The sequence below is a fragment of the Nomascus leucogenys genome, chromosome 4, assembly GCF_006542625.1.
Source record: "Nomascus leucogenys isolate Asia chromosome 4, Asia_NLE_v1, whole genome shotgun sequence".
In the NCBI taxonomy this organism is placed as follows: Eukaryota; Metazoa; Chordata; class Mammalia; order Primates; family Hylobatidae; genus Nomascus; species Nomascus leucogenys.
The window spans coordinates 107,182,682-107,209,734 of NC_044384.1; the positions used below are offsets into that span (position 1 = coordinate 107,182,682).

The 27,053-nt window shown below is 41.2% G+C and overlaps 2 protein-coding genes across 7 annotated transcripts in view; both read right to left on the reverse strand.

The window, feature by feature from the left end:
• Positions 1 to 14,254, reverse strand: part of TCAIM (T cell activation inhibitor, mitochondrial) — a 67,398-nt gene extending 53,144 nt beyond the window's left edge. For 3 of the 6 annotated variants that reach the window (XM_012511027.2, XM_030812004.1, XM_003256940.3), the window contains exon 1: positions 13,539 to 13,921. The gene's annotated coding sequence lies outside the window, so the exon portion shown is untranslated. Of the gene's footprint in view, positions 1 to 13,538; positions 13,922 to 14,054 lie in introns of those variants that run through there. The other 3 variants (XM_012511032.2, XM_003256942.4, XM_030812006.1) reach the window with 2 other exon arrangements.
• A 6,020-nt stretch (positions 14,255 to 20,274) lies between these two features.
• Positions 20,275 to 27,053, reverse strand: part of TOPAZ1 (testis and ovary specific PAZ domain containing 1) — an 89,146-nt gene continuing 82,367 nt past the window's right edge. Inside the window, exons 19-20 of the mRNA XM_003256938.2 lie at positions 23,960 to 24,143; positions 20,275 to 20,585 (exon numbers count right to left, since the gene is read on the reverse strand). Coding sequence (XP_003256986.2) covers positions 20,366 to 20,585; positions 23,960 to 24,143 — 404 coding nt within the window. The 3' untranslated portion in view covers positions 20,275 to 20,365. The remainder of the gene's footprint in view (positions 20,586 to 23,959; positions 24,144 to 27,053) is intronic.

The following is a 27,053-nucleotide window of genomic DNA, read 5'->3' on the forward strand; positions in this document are numbered from 1 at the left end:
TAGATCTTTAGCAAGATATTCGAATATACTATGGTCTCCATATCAACTGACAAATGATTTTTAAAATCCTATGAGCAGTACCTTATTAAAGTCTTGCAAGGCCCTATTATTCACATAATAACCATCAGGTAAAAAAATTCTTTTTTCCCCTATGTAATTGAGCTCTGAGCTTTTTCTGTTTTCCATTATTCCATTCTTGTGGAGAGCTGCTGAGTAGCAGGTTCTCTCAAAACAATCACCACATGGCTAAAGTCCTATTCTGTCACATCTTAAGTACCAAAATGTTTTATATATATAATATATATACACATACATATATATATAACTTTATAATACATATATAACTAACATAATATATACGTAACATATATATATTAGTGAAGTGGTCAATATATGTGAAGAAATCTAATGAAGCATAACTGTTATTAATAGAATCATAGAAAATTTTAAATGAAAAATCAGGAATTATCTTTTTTAAAAGTACATTCTTAAACAAAAATAGATACTTCAATTTATTTCCAGGTTGACTGATGTGTCAAGACTTTCTTGGAGACAGAATGCATTTATAGGTATCCATTTAAATATTAAAAAGGTGGGTTGGGCACGGTGGCTCACGCCTGTAATCCCAGCACTTTGGGAGGCTGAGGTGGGAGGATCACCTGAGGTCAGGAGTTCGAGACCCGCCTGGCCAATATGGCAAAACCCCATCTCTACAAAAAATACAAAAATTAGGCAGGTGTGGTAGCAGGACCCTGTAATCCCAGCTACTTGGGAGGCTGAGGCAGCAGAATCACTTGAACCCAGGAGGTGGAGGTTGGAGTGAGCTGAGATCATGCCACTGCACTCCAGCCTGGGCAATAGAGTGAGACTCTGTCTCAAAAATAAATAAAATAAAATAAAATAAAATAAAATAAAATAATATTTAAAAAGGTGATTTTATTTAACCATGCACATTGATATTTTGTTTGAGACAAATACAAAGATACAGAAAATACTTCTGCCACTTCAAAGATTTCTGAGATCAAATGGAGATACAATGAGGAAAAAAAAACAACCATGTGGGGCTAGATGCAGAGGCTCATGCCTCATGCATGTCCTCCTGCTCTCTGCTCCATAAGAAAGATCCACTTATGACCTTGGGTCCCCAGCACTTTGGGAGGCCGAGGCAGGTGGATCAACTGAGGTCAGGAGTTCGAGACCAGCCTGGCCAACATGGAGAAACCCTGTCTCTACCCAAAGCACAAAAATTAGCCGGCCATGGTGGTATGTGCCTGTAGTCCCAGCTACAGGCAGAATTGCTTGAACCCAGGAGGCAGATGTTGCAGTGAGCCGAGATCGCACCATTGCACTGCCTGGGTGAGAGAGTGAGAGATTCCATCTCAAAAACAACAACAACAATAAAAAACACAAAAAAACATTTGGACTATTTGAAGGTTCAATGTTACCTGTGAGGGACTAAATTCTCACCCAAACTTCATCATAAGATGAACAAAATAACCTAGATTTAGTTAAGACAGCACAAGTGCCAGACTCCAAGCTTGCAAAGAAAAAAAGACCAGAAAAATATGCAATCTGTAACAATGGCTATCTCTAGGTGGTAGGATATTAAATGTTTTCATTTTGCTTCTTATTTTCTATATTATTTACAACAAACATGTGAAATATGTTCTTAAAAAAAATCATCTGCATATAATGGTCCCCACTTGTAATCCCAGTAATTCGGGAGGCTGCAGCAGGAGTATTGCTTCAGGCCAGGAGTTCAACCAGCCTCTGGGCAACATGGTGAGACCCTGTCTCTAAAAAACAAAAAAGTAGCTAGGTAGTGTTGTTTGTCTGTAGGCTCAGCTACTCAGAAAGCTAAGGTAAGGATGGCTTGACTCTGGGAAGTGCAGACTACAGTGAGCTGCAATCATGCTGCTGTACTCCAGCCTGGGAGACAGAGCAAGACCCCTGCTCAAAAAAAAAAAAAAAAAGAAAATGAAAAAGAAGGAAGTGGGGCTTTTGGGAGGTAATTGTCAGGCCTCTGAGCCCAAGCCTGCACATACACATCCAGATGGCCTGAAGTAACTGAAGAATCACAAAAGAAGTGAAAATGACTGGTTCTTGCCTTAACTGATGACATTATCTCGTGAAACTTCTTCTCCTGGCTCAGAAGCTCCCTCACTGAGCACCTTGTGACCCTTGCCTGTGCCCATGCCCACAAGAGAACAACCCCCTTTGACTGTAATTTTTCACTACCTACCCAAATCCTATAAAACTGCCCCACCCCTAACTCCCTTTGCTGACTCTCTTTTCGGACTCGGCCTGCCTGCACCCAGGTGATTTAAAAAGCTTCATTGCTCACACAAAGCCTGTTTGGTGGTCTTTTCACACGGACGCACATGACATTTGGTGCTGTGACTTGGATCGGGGGATCTCCCTTGGGAGATCAATCCCCTGTCCTCCTGCTCTTTGCTCTGTAAGAAAGATCCACCTATGACCTCAGGTTCTCAGACCAACCAGCCCAAGGAACATCTCACCAATTTTAAATCGGGTAAGCAGCCTCTTTTTACTCTCTTTTCCAACCTCTCTCACTATCCCTCAACTTCCTTCTCCTTTCAATTTTGGTGCCACCCTTCAGTCTCTCCCTTCCCTTAATTTCAGTTCCTTTCCGGTAGAGACAGAGGAAACGCATTTTATCCGGGAACCCAAAACTCCGGCACCAGACACAGACTTGGGAAGACAGTCTTCCCTTGGTGTGTAATCACTGCAGGGACGCCTGCCTGATTATTCACCTACATTTCAGAGGTGTGTGTGATCACCACGGGGACACCTGCCTCGATCCTTCACCTTGGGGCAAGCACCACCTCCCCTGGGGGTAAGTACCCCCCTGTCTCTGTGTCTCTACCCTCTCTTTTCTCTAGGCTTGCCTCCTTCACTATGGGCAACCTTCCACCCTCCATCCCTCCTTCTCCCTTAGCTTGTGTTCTCAAGAACTTAAAACCTCTTCAACTCACACCTAATCTAAAACCTAAACGCCTTATTTTCTTCTGCAATACCGTTTGACAATAGTTCCAAGTAGCCAGAAAACGGCACTTTCAATTTATCCATCCTACAAGATCTAGATAATTCTTGTCGTAAAATGGGCAAATGGTCTGAGATGCCTGATGTCCAGGCATTCTTTTACACATCGGTCCCTTCCTAATCTCTGCTCCCAATGTGACTCATCCCAAATCTTTCTTCTTTCTCTCCTGTCTGTTCCTTCAGTCTCCACCCCAAGCTCTGAGTCCTTTAAATCCTCCTTTTCTACAGACCCATCTGACCTCTCCCCTCCTCCCCTGGCTGCTCGTCGCCAGGCCGAGCCAGGTCCCAATTCTTCCCTAGCTCCACTCCCCAACTCTATAATCCTTCTATCACCTCCCCTCCTCACCCCTGGTCTAGCTTACAGTTTCGTTCCGTGACTAGCCCTCCCCCACCTGCCCAACAATTTCCTCTTAAAGAGGTGGCTGGAGCTAAAGGCATAGTCAAGGTTAATGCTCCTTTTTCTCTATCAGACCTTTCCCAAATCAGTTAGCATTTAGGCTTTTTCATCAAATATAAAAACCCAGCCCAGTTCATGGCTCATTTAGCAGCAACCTTTAGACGCTTTACTGCCCTAGACCCAGAGGGGCCAGAAGGCCATCTTATTCTCAATATGCATTTTATTACCCAATCCGCTCCCGACATTAGAAAAAGCTCCAAAAATTAAATTCTGGCCCTCAAACCCCACAACAGGACTTAATTAACCTTGCCTTCAAGGTGTACAATAATAGAGAAGAGTTGCAATTACTTGCCTCTGCTGTGAGAGAAACCCCAGCCACATCTCCAGCATACAAGAACTTCAAAACACCTAAGCCACAGTGGTCAGGCATTCCTTCAGGACCTCCTCCCCCAGGATCTTGCTTCAAGTGCTGGAAATCTGGCCACTGAGCCAAGGAATGCCTGCAGCCCAGGATTCCTCCTAAGCCGTGTCCCATCTGTGTGGGACCCCACTGGAAATTGGACTGTTCAACTTGCCTGGGAGCCACTCCCAGAGCCCCTGGAACTCTGGCCCACGGCTCTCTGACTGACTCCTTTCCAGATCTTCTCAGCTTGGTGGCTGAAGACTGACACTGCCTGATCACCTTGGAAGCCTCCTGGACCATCACAGACACTCTGGGTAACTCTTACAGTGGAGGGTAAGTCCATCCCCTTCTTAATACAGAGGCTACCCACTCCACATTACCTTCTTTTCAAGGGCCTGTTTCCCTTGCCTCCATAACTGCTGTGGGTATTGACGGCCAGGCTTCTAAACCTCTTAAAACTCCCCAACTCTGGTGCCAACTTGGACAATATTCATTTATGCACTCCTTTTTAGTTATCCCCACCTGCCCAGTTCCCTTATTAGGTTGAGGCATTTTAACTAAATTATCTGCTTCCCTGACTATTCCTACGCTACAGCCACAACTCATTGCTGCCCTTTTCCCCAGTTCAAAGCCTCCTTCACATCCTCCGCTTGTGTCTCCCCACCTTAATCCACAAGTATAGGACACCTCTACTCCCCCCTTGGCGACCAATCATGCACCCCCTTACCATCCCATTAAAAACTAATCACTCTTACCCTGCTTAAGGCCAATATCCCATCCCACAGCATACTTTAAAAGGATTAAAGCCTGTTATCACTCGCCTGTTACAGCATGGCCTTTTAAAGCCTATAAACTCTCCTTACAATTCCATTTTACCTGTCCAAAAACCGGACAAGTCTTACAGGTTAGTTCAGGATCTGTGCCTTATCAGCCAAATTGTTTTGCCTATCCACCCCATGGTGCCAAACCCATATACTCTCCTATCCTCAATACCTCTCTCCACCACCTATTACTCTGTTCTGGATCTCAAAACATGCTTTTTCCACTATTTCCCTGCACTCCTCGTCCCAGCCCCTCTTTGCTTTTACCTGGACTGACCCTGACATCCATCAGTCTCAGCAACTTACCTGGGCTGCCACAAGCCTTCAGGGACAGCCCCCATTACTTCAGTCAAACCCTTTCTCATAATTTACTCTCTTTCTGTCCATCTACTTCGCATCTAATTATTTTGACGACCTTCTACTATATAGCCCCTCCTACAAATCTTCCCAACAGGATATCCTCCTACTCCTCCAACATCTATTATCAAAAGGATATCTTGTGATGTCCTCCAAAGCCCAAATTTCTTCCTCATTCATTACCTATCTTGGCATAATTCCTCATAAAAAACACGTGCTCTCCCTGGTGATCGTGTATGGCTAATCTCCAAAACCCCAACTCCTTCTACAAAACAACAACTCCTTTCCTTCCTAGGCATGGTTAGGTACTTCCACCTTTGGATACCTAGTTTTACCATCCTGACTAAACCATTATATAAACTCATGAAAGGAAACCTAGCTGACACCATAAATCCTAAATCCTTTCCCCACTCCCCTTTCCATTCCTTAAAAAACAGCCCTAAAAGCTGCTCCCACACTAGCTCTCCCTGACTCATCCCAACCCTTTTCATTACACACAGCCGAAGTACAGGGCTGTGCGGTCAGAATTCTTACACAAGAGCCAGGACTGCGCCCTGCAGCCTTTCTGTCCAAACAACTTGACCTTACTGTTTTAGCCTAGACCTCATGTCTGCACGCAGCGGCTGCTGCTGCTGTAATACTTATAGAGGCCCTCAAAATCACAAACTATGCTCAACTCACTCCCTACAATTCTCATAACTTCCACGTAGGTTACAAGCCGCTAGCTTGCCTCTTAGAACCTCTCATTTCCTTTCCACTGTGGAAATCTATCCTCAAGGAAATCACTTCTCAAGTGTTCCATCTGCTATTCTACTACTCCGCAGGGATTGTTCAGGCCCCTTCCCTTCCCTACACATCAAGCTCGGGGATTTGCCCCTGCCCGGGACTGGCAAACTGACTTTACTCACATGCCCTGAGTCAGGAAACTAAAATACCTCTTGGTCTGGGTAGACACTTTCACTGGATGGGTACAGGCCTTTCCTACAGGGTCTGAGAAGGCCACCGCGGTCATTTCTTCCCTTCTGTCAGACACAATTCCTCGGTTTGGCCTTCCTACCCCTATACAGTCCGATAATGGACCGGCCTTTACTAGTCAAATCACCCAAGCAGTTTCTCAGGCTCTTGGTATTTAGTGGAATCTTCATACCCTTTACCGTCCTCAATCTTCAGAAAAGGTAAAACGGACTAATGGTCTTTTAAAAACACACCTCACCAAGCTCAGCCTCCAACTTAAAAAGGACCGGACAATACTTTTACTACTTGCCCTTCTCAGAATTCGGGCCTGTCCTTGGGACGCTACAGGGTACAGCCCATTTGATCTCCCATATGGATGTTCCTTTTTATTAGGCCCCAGTCTCATTCCAGACACCAGCCCAACTTGGACTGTACCCCAAAAACTTGTCATCCCTACTATCTTCTGTCTAGTCATACTCCTATTCACCATTCTCAACTACTCATAAATGCCCCGCCCTTGTTTACACTGCCAGTTTACACTTTTCCTTCAAACCATCATAACTGATATCTTCTGGTTTTACCTCAAACCACATCCTTAAGTCTCTTAAAGTGGATAGATGATCTTTGCTGACAGGGTACACTCCAATACTTTCACCCTGATGAAGTCCTATTCTTTACTTTTATACTCACTCTTATTCTTGTTCCCGTTCTTATGCCACCCTCTACCTCTCCCCAGCTATCTCCACCACACTATCAATCTCACTCACTCTCTCCTAGCCGTTTCTAATTCTTCTTTAACAAACAATTGCTGGCTTTGCATTTCTCTTTCCTCCAAAATCACGGAGGACTCGTACTTAGTTACTGCTAAAAAAAGGGGACTCTATTAAATGAAGAGTATTGTTTTTACCTAAATCAATCTGGCCTGATGTATGACAACATAAAAAAACTCAAGGATAGAGCCCAAAAACTCACCAACCAAGCAAGTAATTATGCTGAACCCCCTTGGGCACTCTCTAATTGGATGTCCTGGGTCCTCCCAATTCTTAGTCCTTTAATACCTATTTTTCTCCTTCTCTTATTTGGACCTTGTGTCTTCGGTTTAGTTTCTCAATTCATACAAAACCGTATCCAGGCCATCACCAATCATTCTATACAACAAATGCTCTCTCTAACAACCCCACAATATCACCTCTTAACACAAAATCTTCCTTCAGCTTAATCTCTCCCACTCTAGGTTCCCACACCGCCCCAATCCTGCTCCAAGCAGCCCTGAGAAACATCGCCCATTATCTTTCCATACCACCCCCCAAAATTTTCACCGCCCCAACACTTTACCACTATTTTATTTTTCTTATTAATGCAAGAAGACAGGAATGTCAGGCCTCTGAGCCCAAGCCTGCATGTATACATCCAGGTGGCCTGAAGTAACTGAAGAATCACAAAAGAAGTGAAAATGGCTCTGATGACAATACCTTGTGGAATTCCTTCTCCTGGCTCAGAAGCTCCCCCACTGAGCACCTTGTGACCCCTGCCCCTGCCCGCAAGAGAACAACCCCATTTGACTGTAATTTTCCCCACTACCTACCCAAATCCTATAAAACTACTATAAAACTACCCCACCCCTAACTCCCTTTGCTGACTCTCTTTTCGGACTCAGCCTGCCTGCACCCAGGTGATTAAAAAGCTTTGTTGCTCACACCAAGCCTGTTTGGTGGTCTCTTCACATGGATGCGTGTGACAGTAATAAGGTCATTAGTGCCCTTATAAAAAGTCCTGTCCTCTGATCAAAACTATCAGAAAAAAGGAAAATTACAAAAAAGGAAAAAGAAAAAAGCCCCAGAGGGCTGTCTTGCCCCTACCATGTGAAGTTACAGCAAGAAAACAAATCTACAGACTGGATATCCCAGACTCCAGAACCGTGAGAAATTAATTTCTGTTGTTTTTAAGCTATCTGGTTTATCATAGTTTGACACAGCAGCCGAACAGACTAAGATAGTATCCTTAATGACTTTTAATCATGGAGGATAAAGTATGTTGTGTGTAAGATGGAATTATGTAGCACATTTTAGAAGCATTCCTGAGGCTCAGTATGGTGGCTCATCCCTGTAATCATAGCACTTTGGGAGGTGAAAATGGGCAGGAGTTCAAGACCAGCCTGCCCAACATGGCAAAACCCCATCTCCGCTAAAAATACAAAAATTAGCTGAGTGTGGTGACACACGCCTGTAATTCCAGCTACTTGGGAGGCTGAGGCCTGAGAATTGCTTGAGCCTGGGAGGTGGAGTTTGCAGTGAGCTGAGATTGCACCACTGCACTCCAGCCGGGGCGATGGAGTGAGACTCTCAAAAAAAAAAAAAAAGCATTTCCATCAAAAATAATCAAAGCAAAATAAAATTTGTGTAAAGTACAGGGTCTTTAGTTATCCAGAAAAATACATTCATCCACTAGTCCCTTTGTAATCATAGAGTATAACTAAACTACTACTGAGAAATGACTAATAAAGGACATTAGCACTTGGAAATGTGACAATAGATTTTCCCAACAAAAATAAAATGTTATCAAATACAAATCTAAACACTAAATCACGGTTTCCAGATTTAGAGAGCATTAAAAAAAAATGACAGGTCGAGAATTAGGTGTTTCCTATCTGCTTATTTTGTGAGCAAGCTATTTCCTAAAAAAGTTTACATTTCAGTAGAGTAATAGAATTACAATCTAGGCCTCTGCTGTCTAAAACAGTAGGCAGCCACTAGCCACATGTAGCTATTGAGCACTTGAAATGTGGTTAGTCTAAATAGAGATGTGTTAAGCTTAACGTACCCACTGGATTTAAAAGATTAAGTACAAAGAATGGAAAGTATCTCAGTAATAATTTTTCATATTGGTTATGTGTTGAAATTATAATTAAAATTAATTTACTTTTAAAAAGTAAAACATCTAGTTTTTAGAGAATTTTAAATTATATCCGAGGCTTACATTCTATTTTTATTGGACTGTGCTGATCTAATCACTTTAAGTGAATGTGACTGTCAAAGTAGGTAGTTTGCACAATGGTTAGGAAATAGAGGCTAGGGAGCCTGAGATCTGTATTCAAATCTTGACATCTTCAGTGACTGTGTGAGCAAGGGCAAGTTACGCTACCTTCTGGAGTCTGTTTCCTCATCTCTTAAATAACACAGATGGTTAAGAAAAGTCTGTTGTAACACCAAAACATTTTTTTTTTTTTTTGAGACAGAGTCTCGCTCTGTCGCCCACGCTGTAGTGCAGTGGCATGATCTCGGCTCACTGTGACCTCTGCCTCCCAGGTTGAAGCGATTATCGTGCCTCAGCTTCCCGAGCAGCTAGGATTACAGTCGCCTGCCACCACGCCCAGCTAATTTTTGTAGTTTTAGTAGAGATGGGGCTTCTCCATGTTGGCCAGGCTGGTCTCGAACTCCTGACCTCAGCTGATCCTCCTTCCTCGGCCTCCCAAAGTGCTGAGATTACAAGCCTGAGCCACTGTGTCCAGCCTCAAAACGTTTATTTAATGTGAATCAGCTTATGTGCAATTGGTCAATAGGGGAAAGACATATACGCATTTTACCCCCAACATATTACTGATTTGAAGTGATCAGAGGTAGGCTTTCTACAATTAAAAAAAAAAGGCTTTAGTGGTATGTAAAGACCTTAAGGAAAAAAAAATCTCCTGGTAGTTCTTTCTTTTGGTTTAAGAAGCAGATGTTTAGTGGGTTCATGTCTGGCTACATTTTCCACTTCATCAGACCATCTGGCAGTGTGCTAGGATAAACGAAAAAGCTAGAGATTTCCAAGTTTTTTTTTTAAAATTTGATTGATAAATAAAGCTACTCCTAGATTAGAATGTTAATCTTGATGAAACTGGTCTAGATTTAATTGTACTAGTATGTTTATTAGGGTTAGGGTTTCTGTTAGGGCTCTTATAAAATTTTGTTCAATTTTGAGTGGTGTGTGTTTTTTCTCCACAAACTGTTACTTTTGCTTATTGTTTGGCAGCATGTCAGGATTTCCAGGAATGCAAGTATGGCATTACAGCAGAAACATGTGGATATATATAAACATTCTGTCCCCACTCCAAACTGCCTTTTAATTCTGAATCTTAAGTTTTCATTAACCGAGAGAATACTTTGAGCTAACACAACGCTAATCTGCTAGACAGGAGTACAATTTAGTCAATGAAATTAGTGAATATTTTATTGAATTTTGTCTTTATTTTATAAAAAAGAAAAATTACAATTCTAATACTAGTAATAAAGAATATGAAATGAAATACAAATGAGAAAATGTTATCTATATTGATATTTGGTCTGTATCTGATGCTCACTGAACTGAAGTTACCTGGACAGCACATTTAAGATAAAATGGTGGAAAGACACAGACAAAATGCTAGAAATATTCAATAAGACTTTTCTAAAAGGTGAAATCTAATTTAGAACCTAAAAATGATGTTTAAGCGCTCTGGATGTGGAATCCCACATCTGACTTTGTATACGTGTTTTCAGGGGTACATCACTTAATGAAAGTAGGGGCTATCTTTTTCATAGAACTTTTGTGAAGCTTAAGTAAAATAATATGCATAAGAGATTCAGCCACATTTAGTAAATACAAAATTCATTAAAGTTGCAACTATTATTATGTCAGTGTATTAAAAAATGGCATAATTCTTTTTTCCACCTAGTGTTGGATAACATATTGCTCAAACATACAGTTCAATACAACATTTTATTTGAAAACAAATTCTGAAAAACTTTGTTGAAAAAATCAGAATTATCACAATAAGGAGTCAATGTTTGAAGGTCTTAAAAAACACAAGGTAGTAGGCAATTTTACCAAGGCTACATACAGTTCAAAAAGTACAAATGAATAATCTAATTTCACAAATTTTTCTCTAGAAAAATACTTTTAATTCATCAGTATTAAAAAATAGCTAGTTGTTTATATTTTTACCATTTGAAGACAAAGGTAGCACTTGCTAACCAATAAAAACACAAGTTTTGATGGAAGTAGCATTTCTCTCTTCAAAATAAAAACCTAAAGTGAGTATAATAAAGTTATCTTGTGCTGTGGGAATTGTCTTTTTATGAATTAATACTGACTTTTTAAAGACAGTGTTCTGGGGCATGGAGAAACAATGAGAGAGCAATAGGGGAGAAATGAGAGGGAATGTGACTTTTCCTTTTTCCAACAATTCTCTCTCCCACAATGGTAGCCAATTCATATTTCTAGAGGAAAATGCCTATATACATAAAAATATATTCAGTTAATAATTCTGCTATCCATTCAAAAAAATTATTGCTCTATCTAAGATGATCACTTCCTATACAAATCATTGGAAAAAATTAAAAATATATTTTCTGGTTCTGTTTAAGAATGAACAACCGAGTCCTCTGAGTCTTTTGAGTATTTCCTATAAGCTCTTCTGTAAGAATGGGCTCTGACGACTAAGTGACAGATGAGGATCCAGTTTTGGAAAAGAGGAAAGGGACAGGGTAGGAAGGAGAGAAAGAAATAACTCTTACGGCAGTGGTTTTCAAAGCAGCAACGGCATCCGTGAGAAATGCAAATTATCAGGTCCCATCCTAGTCCTGCAGAATCAGAAACTGGGTGGGATCCAGGAATCTGTTTTAACACACTCTCAGGGATTCTGATGCACACTCAGGTTTGAGAACCACTGTATTAGGGAATCCTGATTCTATCACCAAAGAGGATTCTGGGGCATCTGTTAATGTTTAAGCTTTAATTCTTTAAAATAATTATTTAATACAAACTTGGATCTTTAGCTACCCAATTTATGCTAAAAATCAAAGGAGGATTTCAAGTTTTTGCTTGGGATTAGTTCTTTGTTTCCTGTATGGTTTATGTACTTTTCCGATTAAAAAAACAAAATTCTAAGTAGAGACAATGTCCAGCAGGTTGGCAGGCATGGCTGCTTGCCTCTTCATAATGCCCAGATCTTGGGTTAGTCTTCAACCTTGTAAGACTAGAACCCAATTTTATCACTTCAAGACAGAAATACGCGGGCCTTGGGAAAGCTAAACTAGAAGGCCTGATAACTAGAATGTCAATCTGTAAATTTACTTTGAGATTATAACTGCTAAGACAACTAGAAGATTCAGATCTAATGTTCTTTCTCTTTCAGGACTAGCTACACAGAAAATCAAATTACTATCAGCTGACTGAAGACACATTGCTTCAGAGTAGAGTCGGGTGCTCTCACTCAAGACACTAGCTCCAAAAGTCTGGCACATCCACATCAACTGCAGGCTTCTCGTCTTCAGACAAATTCTTACATAGGTGGTTCCTGTCCATACTGCACTTAGCCCGCTATACCTCCACTTGGAAAATGCTATAAAATAACTATAAAGAGGTTGCACTGTCTTATCAGACCTGGGAGGCATACTGAGTCTTTAACTCACCCATTCATCACCACTTACGGGCCAGGTCCTGCATAAAGCATTGGGACTAGAAAAATATTAAGACAATTCTAACATGAGAAAGACTTTTAGAGGGAGGGGGGAGTGTAAAAACAGACACAAGCAGATAACTATAAAACAACGCAGTAAATGCAATAATACAAACATGCACAGAGTATGAGAAACTCCCAGATGCTACACTTAGAATGGGGCAGGGAGCGCTCAGGAAGGTCTTCTCTAAGGAAATGGTGCCTTTCCTGGAAGGGGGCAGAGGACCGGGAAGGATACAATTTATTTACACACCATTGTAAATGACTACTTTAATCTACTTAATAGTGATATTAGCTTCTGTTTCATAAAATGAAAATTTCTAATTTTACCTAAAATCTTTTCTGAGGCGTTAAATCTGTGCAGTTTCAAACCAAATTTGGTGGAAAGATACGTAAATCGGTGAAAAATCCAAATTATGTAACAGTACACGAAAAATGGTTTTGTTTTGCTTACTTTCAACTAACACCGAAAGAATAACAGTGTGTGCCAAATAGAGCTCCCAGGATTGAGCTTTGACCATTTGGCACAACTTTTATTTGAAAGTAATTTATTTTAACAAAATTAGTATCATGCCACTCTCATTTGAACTGTGACTTCCCTTAATGACTATCTTGTAAGGTTTCTGAAAGCAGTTTGCTATATCAAGGAGGGATAAAAGCAGTAATTTTCATGGCTTTTCAGCTGAATATGTACTTAGAGTAGGGGAAAACGGCAAAGAAAAAGAGCAAAAGCAGGAAGTGCCATTAGATAAATTAGCCTAGATTCTGTAGCTTCCTTTTCTAAATCTCTTGCTATATGAGATTTAGTACGTAACAATTTCCCGTAAATCAAAGACCTCGGTAAAATATAAGTCGGAAACAATAAAACCTAAATCATCTTTGCGTTCTCATTTCAAAGCGAATTAAAATGTAGATGCGATGCGGATACTTCGGCCCCTGGCACTGCCTCAATTCAAAAGTTAGCATGTTGCGCTAAGGTGGCTCTGAGCACTCCCCTCCGACCCCGCTTCCCCCCTGACAGGAGCATGAATGCACCACCGGAGCCCCTCCCCTCTTGCTCCTTACAGTTCTGGCAAGGGTCCGACGCGAGGGCTTTGTCCGACCAGTTCCACCTCCCACCCAGTACACCAGGAGGGAGGACAATCGCTCCGCCCGCAGGGCTGTTCGGCCGCGCATGCGCACTGGGGCGTCAGCCGGCCAACCAGCGCGCGACGCACGGCCAGGCGCTCCCACCTGCCCTCGCCCCACTGGGCGACAGGCTCTGACGGGCTCCTAGCCGCAGAGCTCTCTGAGCCCCCAACCCTGAATTCTCAGCTGGGCCCTCCCGGGTCCACCTGCCCCCAACACCCTCCCCGCTCCGGTGGCGGCAGAGCGCTCGAGGCAAGCCCGGGCGGGGGGACGGGCTGCAGGTAACGCACTGGTTGGCTAGAGCGTGCCAGGCCTTCCCCCTACGGCGCCTGCGCACAGCCAGGGCGTGGATTCAACCTTCCGCGGTGCCCTGCCTCTAGCTGACGTCAGCACCCTGGTGACTGCTGCACCTTCCCCGCGCGCTTTGAGGCCCCCGTCCCTCCGCCTTCTTACCGGCCGCCTTGAGGGGTCTCGGGGCGCTCGGCTGAAAGCTTTAGGAGGCGCGAGCGAGCACTCAGACTAGGCCGGAGGCACTCGGAAAATGATGGGCCGGCAGGTGGTGGGTCCTGACCCAAGGGCCTGCAGAGAACGGAGAAGGGCAACCGAGCACGCGCTGGATCTTGGGGAAGAAGGGGAAGGGGGCTGCTGGAGGACGCGCGCATGCGCCGTGCGGTCCTTCGCCCCGGGCGCCCTGGCAGGGGGTGAGGCTCTGCGGAACTCCCGGAGCTGGCGCCAGGGGACGAGTCTCAGTGGAGAGCCCCGAATTTTAAAAGTCTCATTTAAGTATCTCTTTTGGTTTTCCTTGTATAAGTATAGCTAACTTTTAAACATTTCTTTTCCGGCTTGCGTTGTTTGGCTTTGGCCCCTTCAACACCTATTTTTAAACGTTAAGCATTCTCCAGTCAGCATGAAAGTTTTACTGTTTTATTTTGTTCCTATAACTTTGAATCCCCCCCGAGAAACTGCCACAGATGAAATCAAGCAAATAGAATTGAGAGCAAAGATCACCTGGTGGCCATGAAGCAGACCATCTTTAGGCAGAAACTCCTTACCTGAGGAATTTAGAAGTAACTAGACTTCCCTGTTATCTAAGGCCAGCATCTGGTACCAGACTTCTTCCCTCCAAATTTAAAAGTAACTAGAATTTCCATACATCTCCGTAATGCACGCATGTCAAAACTCATTCTGCACCCCTTGCCATCTGCTCCATGCCCCAATCAACTTCTGCCCCCTACCATCCAGATACTTTATCACCCTCACATACTCGCACAGGAGTTACATATGTCACTAGTACAAAGTCCTCAGAAAATCCCTCAAGTGTTACGCCTCTCCACAAGGTGGCAAACGGAGATTTGGGAACAATTTGAGTTCATGTCCCTTTTCCATTGTCTGATCTTTGGCAAATTCAATCCAAGTTGGGTTCATTTAGCCAGGATCCCTCTAAGTTCATTCAAGAATTTTGGGCTTTATTGCTTTTGATTTAACCTGGCAAGACACATTTGTGGTATTAACTATTTGCTGTTCCCACGAAGAAAAATCACGGTCTTTAGCTAGAGTTCGGGCAGACGAAGCTCATGTTGGCAATCCTAATAATAGAGCCGGGGCAGAAGCTGTCCCCAACACAAAACTCAATTGGCAATACCATGCTGCCAATGCCAGCCCAAACAGAGACAGGGGCAGAGAAGATTATATGATAACATGTTTGTTGGAAGGAATGAAAAAGACTGTAATAAAACCTGTTAATTTTTCTAAATTATGAGAGATCACTCAGGACCAAGGACCCTTCCCTCTTCCAAGCTAGACTGATGGAGGCCATGCATAAATATACAGATTTAGATCCTGAAAGCCCTGAGGGCCAATCCCTTCTGGCCGTACATTTTATAAGTCAGGCTTCCCCAGACATCAGACAAAAACTCCAAAAATTAAAGCAAGGCCCACAAACTCCCTTTTGTATTTTACTAAAAGCAGCCTTTAAGGACACTGAAGTTGAGAATGTCCCAAACCTCCAGGTTGCATGCCATCCCTGGGACCCTGTCCTCACTGCAAATTGGAAGAGTGAGTGTCCCTCCCTCGTGAAGGGGGGCCACCTCTTCCTTCTAGGCTATGACAGCCACAATCTCACCAACCTACCTGACAAGGGGATTCTGCAGAATGAGGGTGACGGTGAGGGCGAGGGCAAGGGCAAACACCTCTAATTCTATTCGTGGATTATGATCAAGCCTCTGAAATGTCAGTCATCCATCCTCTAAATGGGGCCTTGAAGCCATCCATGGCCCTGTCTTTTCCATCTCTGTGGATGAGCCCAGGGCAAATCTGATTGTGGCTGAACAACAGATAATGTTACTCATAGATACAAGGGACAGTTATTCAGCTTTATAAACATTTACTATGGCCCAATGTGCCAGTCCTCCATTTTCCTCATGGATATTGATGGAAAACCCCAATGAGGTTGTTTCACACAGCCACTCCCTTGTAAAATGAAAGGCTATTCCTTTACTCCTTTTTAGCCAAGCTGCCCTGTTCCATTAGGTTGTGATTTACAAAATTACAAGCTAATTTACAGCTAAGGCCCCACCTTCTAGCTGTGTTCACACTTCACCAAAAGAGCCCCTGCGGCTTCTCCCAGATAGCAATCTACTTCAGTACGTGGATGACTTACCAATCTGTTGTCCTAACAAGGCTGTTCCAGACCAAAATACAGTATTAGTATTCAACAAACTTGCTAATTGTGGGTACAAAGCATCTCTTTCTAAAGCACAAATATCCACACAAAGGGTTCAATTTTGGGGTCTTATTTTAATTCCCAGTGAGAAAGCCTTTGTAGTGCTTGTACAGATCTTAAACGTGACAATTGTGGTAACTAAACAACAGCTTCAGTCATTTTTGGGTAAGGCTGGGTTTTGCAGAATATGGATTCCTTCCTTTGAGTTAATAGCAGAACCATTATATGAAGCCCTCAAGGGAACTCAGGAACAGCCTCTATCCTGGACTAATGATATGAAGCATGCTCTAAACACTTGAAAACAGGCTTTAATCTCAGCCCTGACCTCAGCCCTACCAGATCTGACTAAGCCTTTTTGTATGTACATGAACAAAAGCGAATAGCTTTGGGAGTCTTAGCCCAAGACTGGGGGGCCCTCTAAGTGCCCTATAGCATTTTTTTTTCTTTGAGATGGAGTCTTCTCTGTTGTTCAGGCTGGAGTATAATGGCATGATCTTGGATCACTGCAACCTCCGCTTCCCAAGCTCAAGTGATTCTCCTGCCTCAGCCTCCTGAGTAGCTGGGATTATAGGTGTGCACCACCGCACCCAGCTAATTTTTGTATTTTTAGTAGAGACAGGGTTTCACCATGTTGGCCAGGCTGGTCTCGAACTCCTGACCTCATGATCTGCCTGCCTTGGCCTCCCAAAGTGCTGGGATTACAGGTGTGAGCCACCGTGCCTGGCCCCTATAGCATATTTTTAAAAAAACTTTAGACCTAGTATCCCAGGGATGGCTTAAGAGCCTTAGCAGTGGTGGCCCTCAGTCCAAGAAGCCTCAAAAATATATTACCTGCCCCTCCTGGACTCTTATGGTTTTGTGGCACTGCTATTAATTATTTAAATCCTTTTCAAGCTTTGGCCTTATCCCACCTTGATAATTCTCTTTGTTGTGATGATTGCACCCTGGGTACAATAGCTCCTGCCCAAATCACTGTCTTAAACATAACTTCTAATCTAGAATCCCATTCTAGAAGAAAAAGGGCCCTAGGACTTATTGTTGGAGTTGTGGGAATCATCACAACTCTCACCCCTTGGGAAGGTTGTACTTATCATGAAATCACACTATGGGAACTTGCTGCCTCCCTCGAAATAGCAAAAACTAGCACAAGTCTATCAGCACTAGAAAAGTATTTAGCCTCACTAGCAGAAATGGTTTTTGATAACAGAAGAGCTCTAGATTACCTCCTAGCTGAACAAGGAGGAGTCTATGCTGTCATTAACAAAATGTGTTGCACCTATATTAATGTGTCTGGAGAAGTGGAAACTGATGTCCAAGAAATTTTCAAACAAACCAAATGGCTACACACACCTTCTCAAAGTAACCCAAACTGGGCGAAAATCCTTACTAATTGGTTTCCAAAAATCACCTGGCTTCTCCCATTCCTTGGACCTTTATTCCTCATTATTCTTCTAATATTTGGTCCCTGCCTCTTTAATGCTCTCATTAAGTTTCTATCTTCCAGATTACAATGATTCCACCTACAGATGATTATGTAATCCCAATACCAGCCTGCAACAGCAACTTCCACTTATATGGGGCCTCTTGATGGAATCTGGTGTCTCCTGTCCCCAGTAAGTTTTTCATAACCCTTCATGACAAAGAGCAAGAAAGGGAAAAATGTGACTTATCCCCTCAATGCTCCCTTTCAGCAAGAAGTAGCCAGACAGACCTGACAGCCCTCTTCACTGTGCTGTTTCCCCTTTCTTGAAACCATAATAGGCAGAAGGTACACATGAGCATGGGGGATTAGAAAGGGTCAAATATTTGACCAAGGTATCTGTCAGGGGGAAAATGAGGAGAGCAAAGGTCACCTGGTGGCCATCAAGCAGACCATCTGCAGGCAAAACTCCTTACCTGAGGAATTTAGAAGTGATTGGACTTCCCCATTATCAAAACCTGGCATCTGGTACCAGGCTTCTTTCCCCCAAATTTGTAAGTAATTAGAATTAGTATACATCTCCAAATGCATGCATGTCAAAACCCATTGTGCAACCCTTGCTAACATCAAGGCACCAAAATGTCTACAAATATAATCATTTATCATTACCTACATGGCTAATATGGTCTAAATTACCCTTAAGCTCCTGCTTTAAGGTCTATACATACTCCTAAGGAAAAATCCACTGTGGTGAGCTCAGTCCTCTCTTGCTGAAGTGCCCTGCTGCATCCTCCTGCATCCTTCTATCTAACGAAACTTCCTTTTCAAACCTATACTGTTGTCAGTAAATTCTTCTTACTACCCGAGAGCCAACACTTTCTGTTGTCGGGGCTTTGACACCTCACCCAGCAACGATTAACGCTCCTTTCCCATCTTTTGGCACTGTTGACAGGCAAAAATGCCTTTATTTGCTCCAGCAATAAGGCTCTTGTCATTAGAAACCAGTCTAGATACTTGTAAACCATTCCATCCAATCCCATTTTTCCTAAAACCTTAATTTATCATCCTTTCCCTCTTGCATCTTCATCCTAATACATCTTTGCCACCAGCATCTCAGTGGTCACATATTTCTCTAATTCCTTTCTTAGGGTTTCAGTTATCATTTGTAGAAATGACTAATTTACAAATGCCCACTTTCTATTCTCCCCTTGTCTTCAAAGGTGCCTCAAAATGATCTCCAAACCTAATTCATTTCCTAGGTGCTCCACTGAAGTAATGGCAGGTTACAGTCACCCAGTTCCTTCACACTAAGGAACTGGGTATCCTTCTTGACGTCACCTGCTTCACTTCCCCATATCCCATTTGTGATAGTATTCGTTCTACATTTCATCGATAGTAATCAGGCATTTTGGCAAGAGCTAGGATTTAACCTTCCTAGTCTTGTGATGTTACAGACTTATTCCAATGATGCTATTTACCATATTTTGTGAACTCCCTTAAGAAATACTTTTGGTCCAGCTGGGCACGGTGGCCCATGCCTGTAATCCCAGCACTTTGGGAGGCCAAGGTGGGCAGGCAGCCTGAGTCCAGAAGTTTGAGACCAGCCTGGGAAACATAGCAAAACCCCATCTCAAAACAAACAAACGAACAAAAAAAAAACCCAAAAATTATCCAGGCATAGTGGCGTATACCTGTAATCTCAGCTACATGGGAGGCTGAGATGGGATGATTGCTTGAGCCCGGGAGGTTCAGGCTACAGTTAGCCCTGATCATGCCATTGCACTCCAGCCTGGGCACAGAGTAAGACCCTTTCTCAGGAAAAAAAAATACTTTCAGTCCCCTTAATTGCAACTTATTACTCACTTCATTCACACTTTATTAAATCTAAACAATTTTAAATTACAGTTTAAAGTATCAAAGATGAGGACTACCACCTTGGAGAATGTGATAGATTCTGAATATGACTTCAGAAGAGTTTTAACTTCCTAAATTGATTTGGAAGGAAGAATCCTTGTTTAGATAATTAAGTTGTGAGTATATTTGTGTCTTATCTAGTGTAATGCACATAAATTTTCAAAACTCATCTAGTATTCTAAGATACACTAAAGGAAAACCGTTCTGAGGGTAATTTAAACTTTTTGGTACAATTCAGAAAGTATTCTGAATTTTTGTGTTCGTTTTCAATATTATTTTATTATTCTGGATTACGGATGTAGTATATAGCTTTAGAGACTGGACTGAGTACACACTAACCCTATTTCATACCCCTAAATGTTTTCCTGAAAACTCCAGTTACCTGCTTGCATATTTTCCCTGTCATGTCTCCCTCTTATTAAATGCTGCAGAGTATTCAGTTTTGGATTTCAGAATAAAGTGGGATTTACCATGCTTAGTTTCTTTTAAAGTCAAAAAGTAATCTGAAAAGTCACTTTTCTGTGTGAATAAAATCACTGAAAATTACATATCAATAAAAATTGTTAGTGCTTTAAAACTATTAACTTGCTGTAAGTCAATAAAGTCAAAGAGCTGAATATAGTGAAAACTGTCTATTTTTATTGCCTTTTATTTTCAACAATGATTACTTGAACTAAAAAAAAAAAAAAAAAGAGCAGACTTTATTAGCTAATGGTTACTGAAAAGCCAAACCTTTCCAGCCCACTTCATATTCTCTTTTAACCATTTCAGGGCAGAACAATGTTCCAAACTATAAACCTGTTCCTTATTAACATTGACAGTCATGTGTTTAACGAAAAGCTTTGGATCTGATATACGAGCAGCCATAATTAACCTTTCTACTGCAGCTTGATAATCATCATTGCTCCGAGACTGGTTGTCTTCACACCTATAAAATGAACACCTCATAAAGTCAGAAACTCTTAAAAAAGCTATATAGTTTCTTCAAAAGATAGTCATTTACATTTACTGGTACTAAGCTATGATAGTCTTCTCACCATATTCTTCTAAAAGTGGCTTTCAAACTTTTTTGATCATGACCCACAGTAAGAAAGGCATTTTGGCCAGGTGTAGTGGTATAATCCCAGCGCTTTTGAAGCTCAGGTTGAGGGGATCGCTTGAGGCCAGGAGTTCAAGATCAGCCTGAGCAACACAGTGAGACCTTCATCTCTACAAAAAATTTAAAAACTAGCTGGGTATGATGACGTGCGCCTGTAGTCCCAGCTGCTCAGGAGGCTGAGGTGGGAGGATGCCTTGAGCCCAGGAAGTTGAGGCTGCAGTGAGCTATGATTGCACCACTGCACTCTAGCCTAAGTGATAGAGCAAGACTCTGTCCAAAAAAAAGACATATTATGGTCCAGTATATACCTTCATACATAAAAAGTAAATTTGACAAAACAAGACTTACCCTGATGACAAAAACCCTGATTTTAAAAATAATGCTGGTTGTAACACCCTAAATTGATTTCACCACACAAATAGTCTGCAACCCAGTTTGAAAAATACTGATTTAGAACACAGCTAATTACCTATATCTTTGTATTTTGAAAGTGAATAACTACAATTATTCATGAGAATGTATAAAATACTAAATGTAATCCAGTTTAGAATTAACATTCACATGTTAGTTTTACTTTGATATTGACTATTTTTACTTATAAGCAAATACTTAATATGTAGCTAACGTTTGGTAACAAATTGTATAGCTATAGGGGCTTTATTATATTTCTGGTTATTTTCTTCAATACTGATTTAAAGTGATTCCTTAAGTGCCAGAATTAATTTTTCTAGTAATTTTTCTACCAGCGCCATCTGCAATCAACTGTGACTGCATTGACTTGCATAAAATTCACACCTTATGTCAGCTTTTTCCTCTGGGGTAGGGAATGGGAACTATTTAAAATAGAGGTGTGGCTGTTACATTAAGCATCACTTTTTTCTTTGTGTTCACTGCTTCCTACTCTTGGTACCTATGGGGCCCAGCAGCAAGTTCTGAGTAGGAGCCTATCTGCATTAACATCACAGTGTGGTCTAGAGTGACAGGAGTGAGGACTTGCACTTGAAACAGGAACCAGTGGTCACAGAGAGGAAACACTGGTCAGGTACCTTCTAGTACATTCTAGCTTTGAAAGAGGTGCCCAGGAATCTGGTAGGTGGTGCAGATGCCAACTATGTGCAGTCTTAAAAAGTCTAAAGATGAATAAAATTCTGTCTCATAGAGAGAGGTAAATGTAACAAGGCAGGGCTTAGCATGATAATGACAATAGAGAAAATACATTGGCTTGGACAAAATCAAAGGTTTAGGTATGTCACTAGTTATGCACTATGGTTACAAATACCTTCCAAATTCAGTAAGTAAATAAAGAAGTTGCATGTCTGTGGGGAATAGAAAGCTATGAGAAAACCATGACCTCATTAGGATGACGGGGAGCCTAGATGCCTTATCCACCATAGTGCACAGTGGTAAATAAGGAAGCCCTCTGGAAAAAAAAAAAAAGAACTATAAGAAAAAGGGCGAATTTTAGTGGGTTTTTTTGAAGGTGGAACTAAAATAATTTACTTCCTAATTCTCCTCCCCTTAAGTGTGGACTGGACTAAAAGACTCACCTACAAAAAAGGAGAACAGAAGTGACAGTATGTAACTTTGGATACTACGTTGTTGGATAACAACTCTCCATGGGTCTCTTGAGTTTGTGAAGTTTTGCAAGAGTCACTGCCTACCCTTTGTTCTAAATTACAAGGATTATATAGTGAACAACCTGGAAAGATAAAGATAGTTTCTTCTTCTGGAGCAAAGGGCAGGTTTGCTCACAGTCTTAGATGATGGAGATAGTACCTCCCTGCAAAGCAAAGGGCAGGCATGCTTGTTACTCATAAAAGATTTGGGTTTCCTAAGCTGGGTATTCCTCTCCTGTTACAGAACTCATGGCATATGTAGGTATCCATGTGGGCCCATCTATGGGACTTAGGAGCAAGAGGAAATGATGCAAATATGTAGATAATCATGCTGTTTGGTGTACTACAAAGTCCTCTGTCTCCAACACAGGAGTCTTGTGTCTTATGCTACCATCTATGAAACTGTGGCAGATTAGCTTGTAGCTTGCAATAGGGTAAAATCTCAGACTCTTCACAGTTCTTGCTTGATATAGGTCACAAAAGACCCTGCAGCTTCCTCCTTGCTTTTTCTTTCTTGGATCACTCATTCTGGGAGAAATTAGCTGTCAGTCATGTCATGAAGACACTTAACCAACCTATGGAGAGGCCCATGTGGTGAAACTGAGGCTTCCACCCAACAGGTATTTGAGTGAGCCATCTAGGAAAAGGATCCTCTAGCTCCAGCAAGCTATCACGTAGGTGACTAAAGTTTCTGACAACATCTTGACTCCAACTATGTGGAAAAACTCTGAGTCACATGAAAATTCCTGAGCCAGGAACATCCAGCTAAACCTCTCTGAAATTTCTGACCCACAGATATTAATATACTATTTGCTGTTTTAAGCCATTAGGTCCAGGGATAATTTATTCCACAGCAATAGATAACTAATGTAATATTCAACCAGAGGATCTGGTTTGTCACACCAGTAAACTGAAGCAAAATTCTTGTCAAGAAGCTCTAAAACAGGATTCCCAGGAGATCCTTATATTGCAAGTTTCCTTGATAAAGCTGACAAGAAATCGTATGGCATACCACCATTTAGGCACACCATCTACTGTATGCCTAAATTCTAGGATTCCAAACAAAATTACGTGAAAGGGTGCCACTCTGGTACAGTACCTACTTTATAATATTTATGCATATATAGCATTATAAAATACAGAAACTAGGCTGATGGCTTTATTTTCAATGGTATTCTTGGCTGAATCTAATAAATGATCACGTATTTCCCTTTTAGACCCTAGTCCTTTGATCTTTTGAGTTGACTAGAGATAAAGATTTTTATAGGTACTGATCTGTAAACACAAGAAAGGTTGGTACCTAAAGAGGATCCATCTCTTTGAACATGTGAACTATATCTTTAAAGTTGCTAAAGTGTTTACCAAATGCTACTAACTTGTTTGGTTTTAAGCCTCAAACAGGTCTAATCCTTTCTCAATTTAAATGATATCAGAGTTTGCAATACACACACACACACAAAGTACATATATAAATATATACATAAATATATATGTATATATAAAAACACATAAAACATTTACATCCTAGGGTAGGTGTGGGGAGTCATGATCTACATTCAGAATGCAGTTAAAGTTATGTCAACCAACCTTTTCAAAACTATCTGCAGTATCTGTGTAGAAGTTCCAGGACTCTGAATACTACTAGCATTAGATACCATGAAGATTTCAATAGCTAAGAGCATTTCAATCTCAGATAAATAAGATGGAATTAGAAGAAGTTTTCGGTATAAATTTCCTTCCAATGGTGGGTAGCACCCCAAGGAAAGAGCACCTGAAAAATCAAATAATAGGTCAAACTTTACTAAAACCCAATAGGTAAAAACCTAGATTTCTGAAATATCTACAGGTGATAATTACACAGAATAAGTCTTCACATTAGAAGTAGATTAACAAATTACGTGATAGCTTATCCTAGTATATTTGACATTATTCTTTGTATAGTGCTTTTGAAACATTAAATAAAAAGTGAGAAGGGCTTGGTGTGGTGACTCACGCCTGTAATCCCAGCACTTTGGGAGGCTGAGGCGGGTGGATCTCTTGAGGTCAGTAGTTCGAGATCAGCCTGGCCAACATGGTGAAACCCCATCCCTACTAAAATACAAAAATTAGTCGGGTGTGGTGGCGGGCGCCTGTCATCCCAGCAACTTGGGAGGCTGAGTCAGGAGAATCACTTGAACCTGGGAGGCAGAGGCTGCAGTGAGCCGAGATTGTGCCACTGTACTCCAGCCTAGGTGACAGTGTGAGACTCCAACTCAACAAAAACAAAAACAAACAAAAAAAGTGAGAAACATTTAAAAAAACACTCTGAAAAATGACTTTTGAGCCTTATCATGGCAAATGACATTTATTTCAAGCCATAGTAAACACAAGACAATTTCAGAATAACTATTTTTGAGCACAGTTATTTATAGTACCATTATAGTTTATGCAATATTTACTGTTGCTACTAAATGTCTGGCATTGTGCTAAGTACTAGGCATAAAATACATTTCCATCCTGTAGGTGATCTGTGTAGCTACATTCACCAATTCATGTTTTTAAAACTTCACTTTTCAAGAGAAGAGATTTAACTTTTAAATTGTTTAGGTGCTTATTAGGAGTGATATATAGGGAAATACCTTTAAAACTTCTAGAACATCCAAACTATATACAGGCAATTTTATATTATCATATTTTACTGAAACCAATTTAAGTCTGTATGTAAATTTTGCTTAAAATGTTTTGTTTTGTTAGGATGAGTTTCTTCAAGAAATCTTTCTAATGTGGGTAATGGCTAATCTTTGAAGACCTGCTATGTGCCAGGTACATGTGCTAATAAACAAATGGGTTTTACCTCATTTTAACTTGACAATATGCTACCTTTGAAATTAGGTACAGTTACTCCCATGTTATAGACGAGGGGCTTTTGGTAAGCACTCAGGCTCTCTAAGCCTGCATGGGGTGCCCACTTTCTGGCTCCAGATTTTGGATTCCTAACCACTAGGTATTCCCACCTCCCTAGGTCACTGCCAGGAGCAACAAACTGTTAACTCATTAACTTTACTAGTTTTTGGTAGGTATAATTTACATGCATTCTTATTTAACTTTTCTTACCAGAATTAAAAAACAGAAAATAACAAATTAACTAGAAATCTACTAATACGATTTTTTTTTCACTCGAAACGTGAGAAGAAAAATACTCACATTTGATTTTGGGGGAAAAGTAATGGAAAGATACACTAATAACATGTGTCTCTTGACTTCTCAGTTCTGAGAGAAAAGCAGTATTTTTAGGACAAGGGAGAACAAATCAGGAGCATGAGAAAGGAAACTCTGCTGTCCTTGGACAACCTCCTCCTGATTAGTCTGGCATGAAAGCAAGGCAAAGCCATCAAGAAAGTAACAGACAACTCACAGGATGGACAAAATATTTGTAATTCATGTATCTGACAAGGGATTTGTATCCAGAGTGTATATAAATGCATATGTACATGTGTATGTATGTATGAATACTCTTACAACCAAAAAAACCTAATCAAAAAAAAGGGCAAAGGATTTAATAGACATTCTCAAAAGAAAATATATGAATGACCAATAACTGTATGAAAAGGTCCTCAACATCATTAGTTATTAGGGATATGAAAACCAAAACTGTAATGATACATTACTTAACACCCACTAGGAGGAGAGCTAAAATAAAAAACACAGTAACAAGTGTTGGTGAAGATACAAAGAAACAGGAAATCCCGTACATGGCTGGTGGGAATATAAATATAAAATGATGCAGCTTCTTCAGAAAACAGTTTGGCAGTTTGGCAAAAGGCTAAATATAGATTTACTGTATGAGTCAGCAATTCTCCCAAGAGAAATGAATGCATATATACACATAAAAACTTATGTGAATATTCAAAGTAGCACTATTCACCATAGCCAAAAAGTGAAAACAACTCAAATGTCCATCAACCAATGAATAAACAAATTCCATTCTATAGAATATTGTTTTGCAATAAAAAGGAACAAAGTATTGATACATGCTACAACACTGAAATTTGAAAACACTAGGCTAAGTATAAGAAGCCAGTCATGGCTGGGCGCAGTGGCTCACTCATGTAATTGTAGCACTTTGGGAGGCCAAGGTGGGTGGATGACCTGAGGCTGGGAGTTCAAGACCAGCCTGGCTAACATGGTGAAACCCCATCTCTACTAAAAATACAAAATTAGCTGGGCATAGTGATATGCGCCTGTAATCCCAGCTACTCAGGAGGCTGAGGTAGGAGAATCACTTGAACCTGGGAGGCGGAGGTTGCAGTGAGCCGAGATCGCACCATTGCACTCCAGCCTAGGTGACAGAGGGAGACTGTGTCTCCAAAAAAAAAAAGCCAGTCACTAAAACACATGTATTGAATGAATCCATTTACATGATGTGTCTAGACTGGGCAAATTCATGGAGACAGAGAATAAATTAGTTGTTGCCAAGGACTAGGGTGGAAGAGGAGACAACCAGGGAATGGAGAATAAATGCTAATGTGTACAAGGTTTCTTTTTCTGGAGGTGTTAAAGATGTTCTAAACTTAAATGGTGGTGATAGCTGCATGACTCTGTGACTATACCAAAAATGAATGTATTATATACTTTAAGTGAATTAATTTCATGATTATGTGAAATTATCTCAATAAAGCCATAAAAATATTAAAACAAAAAA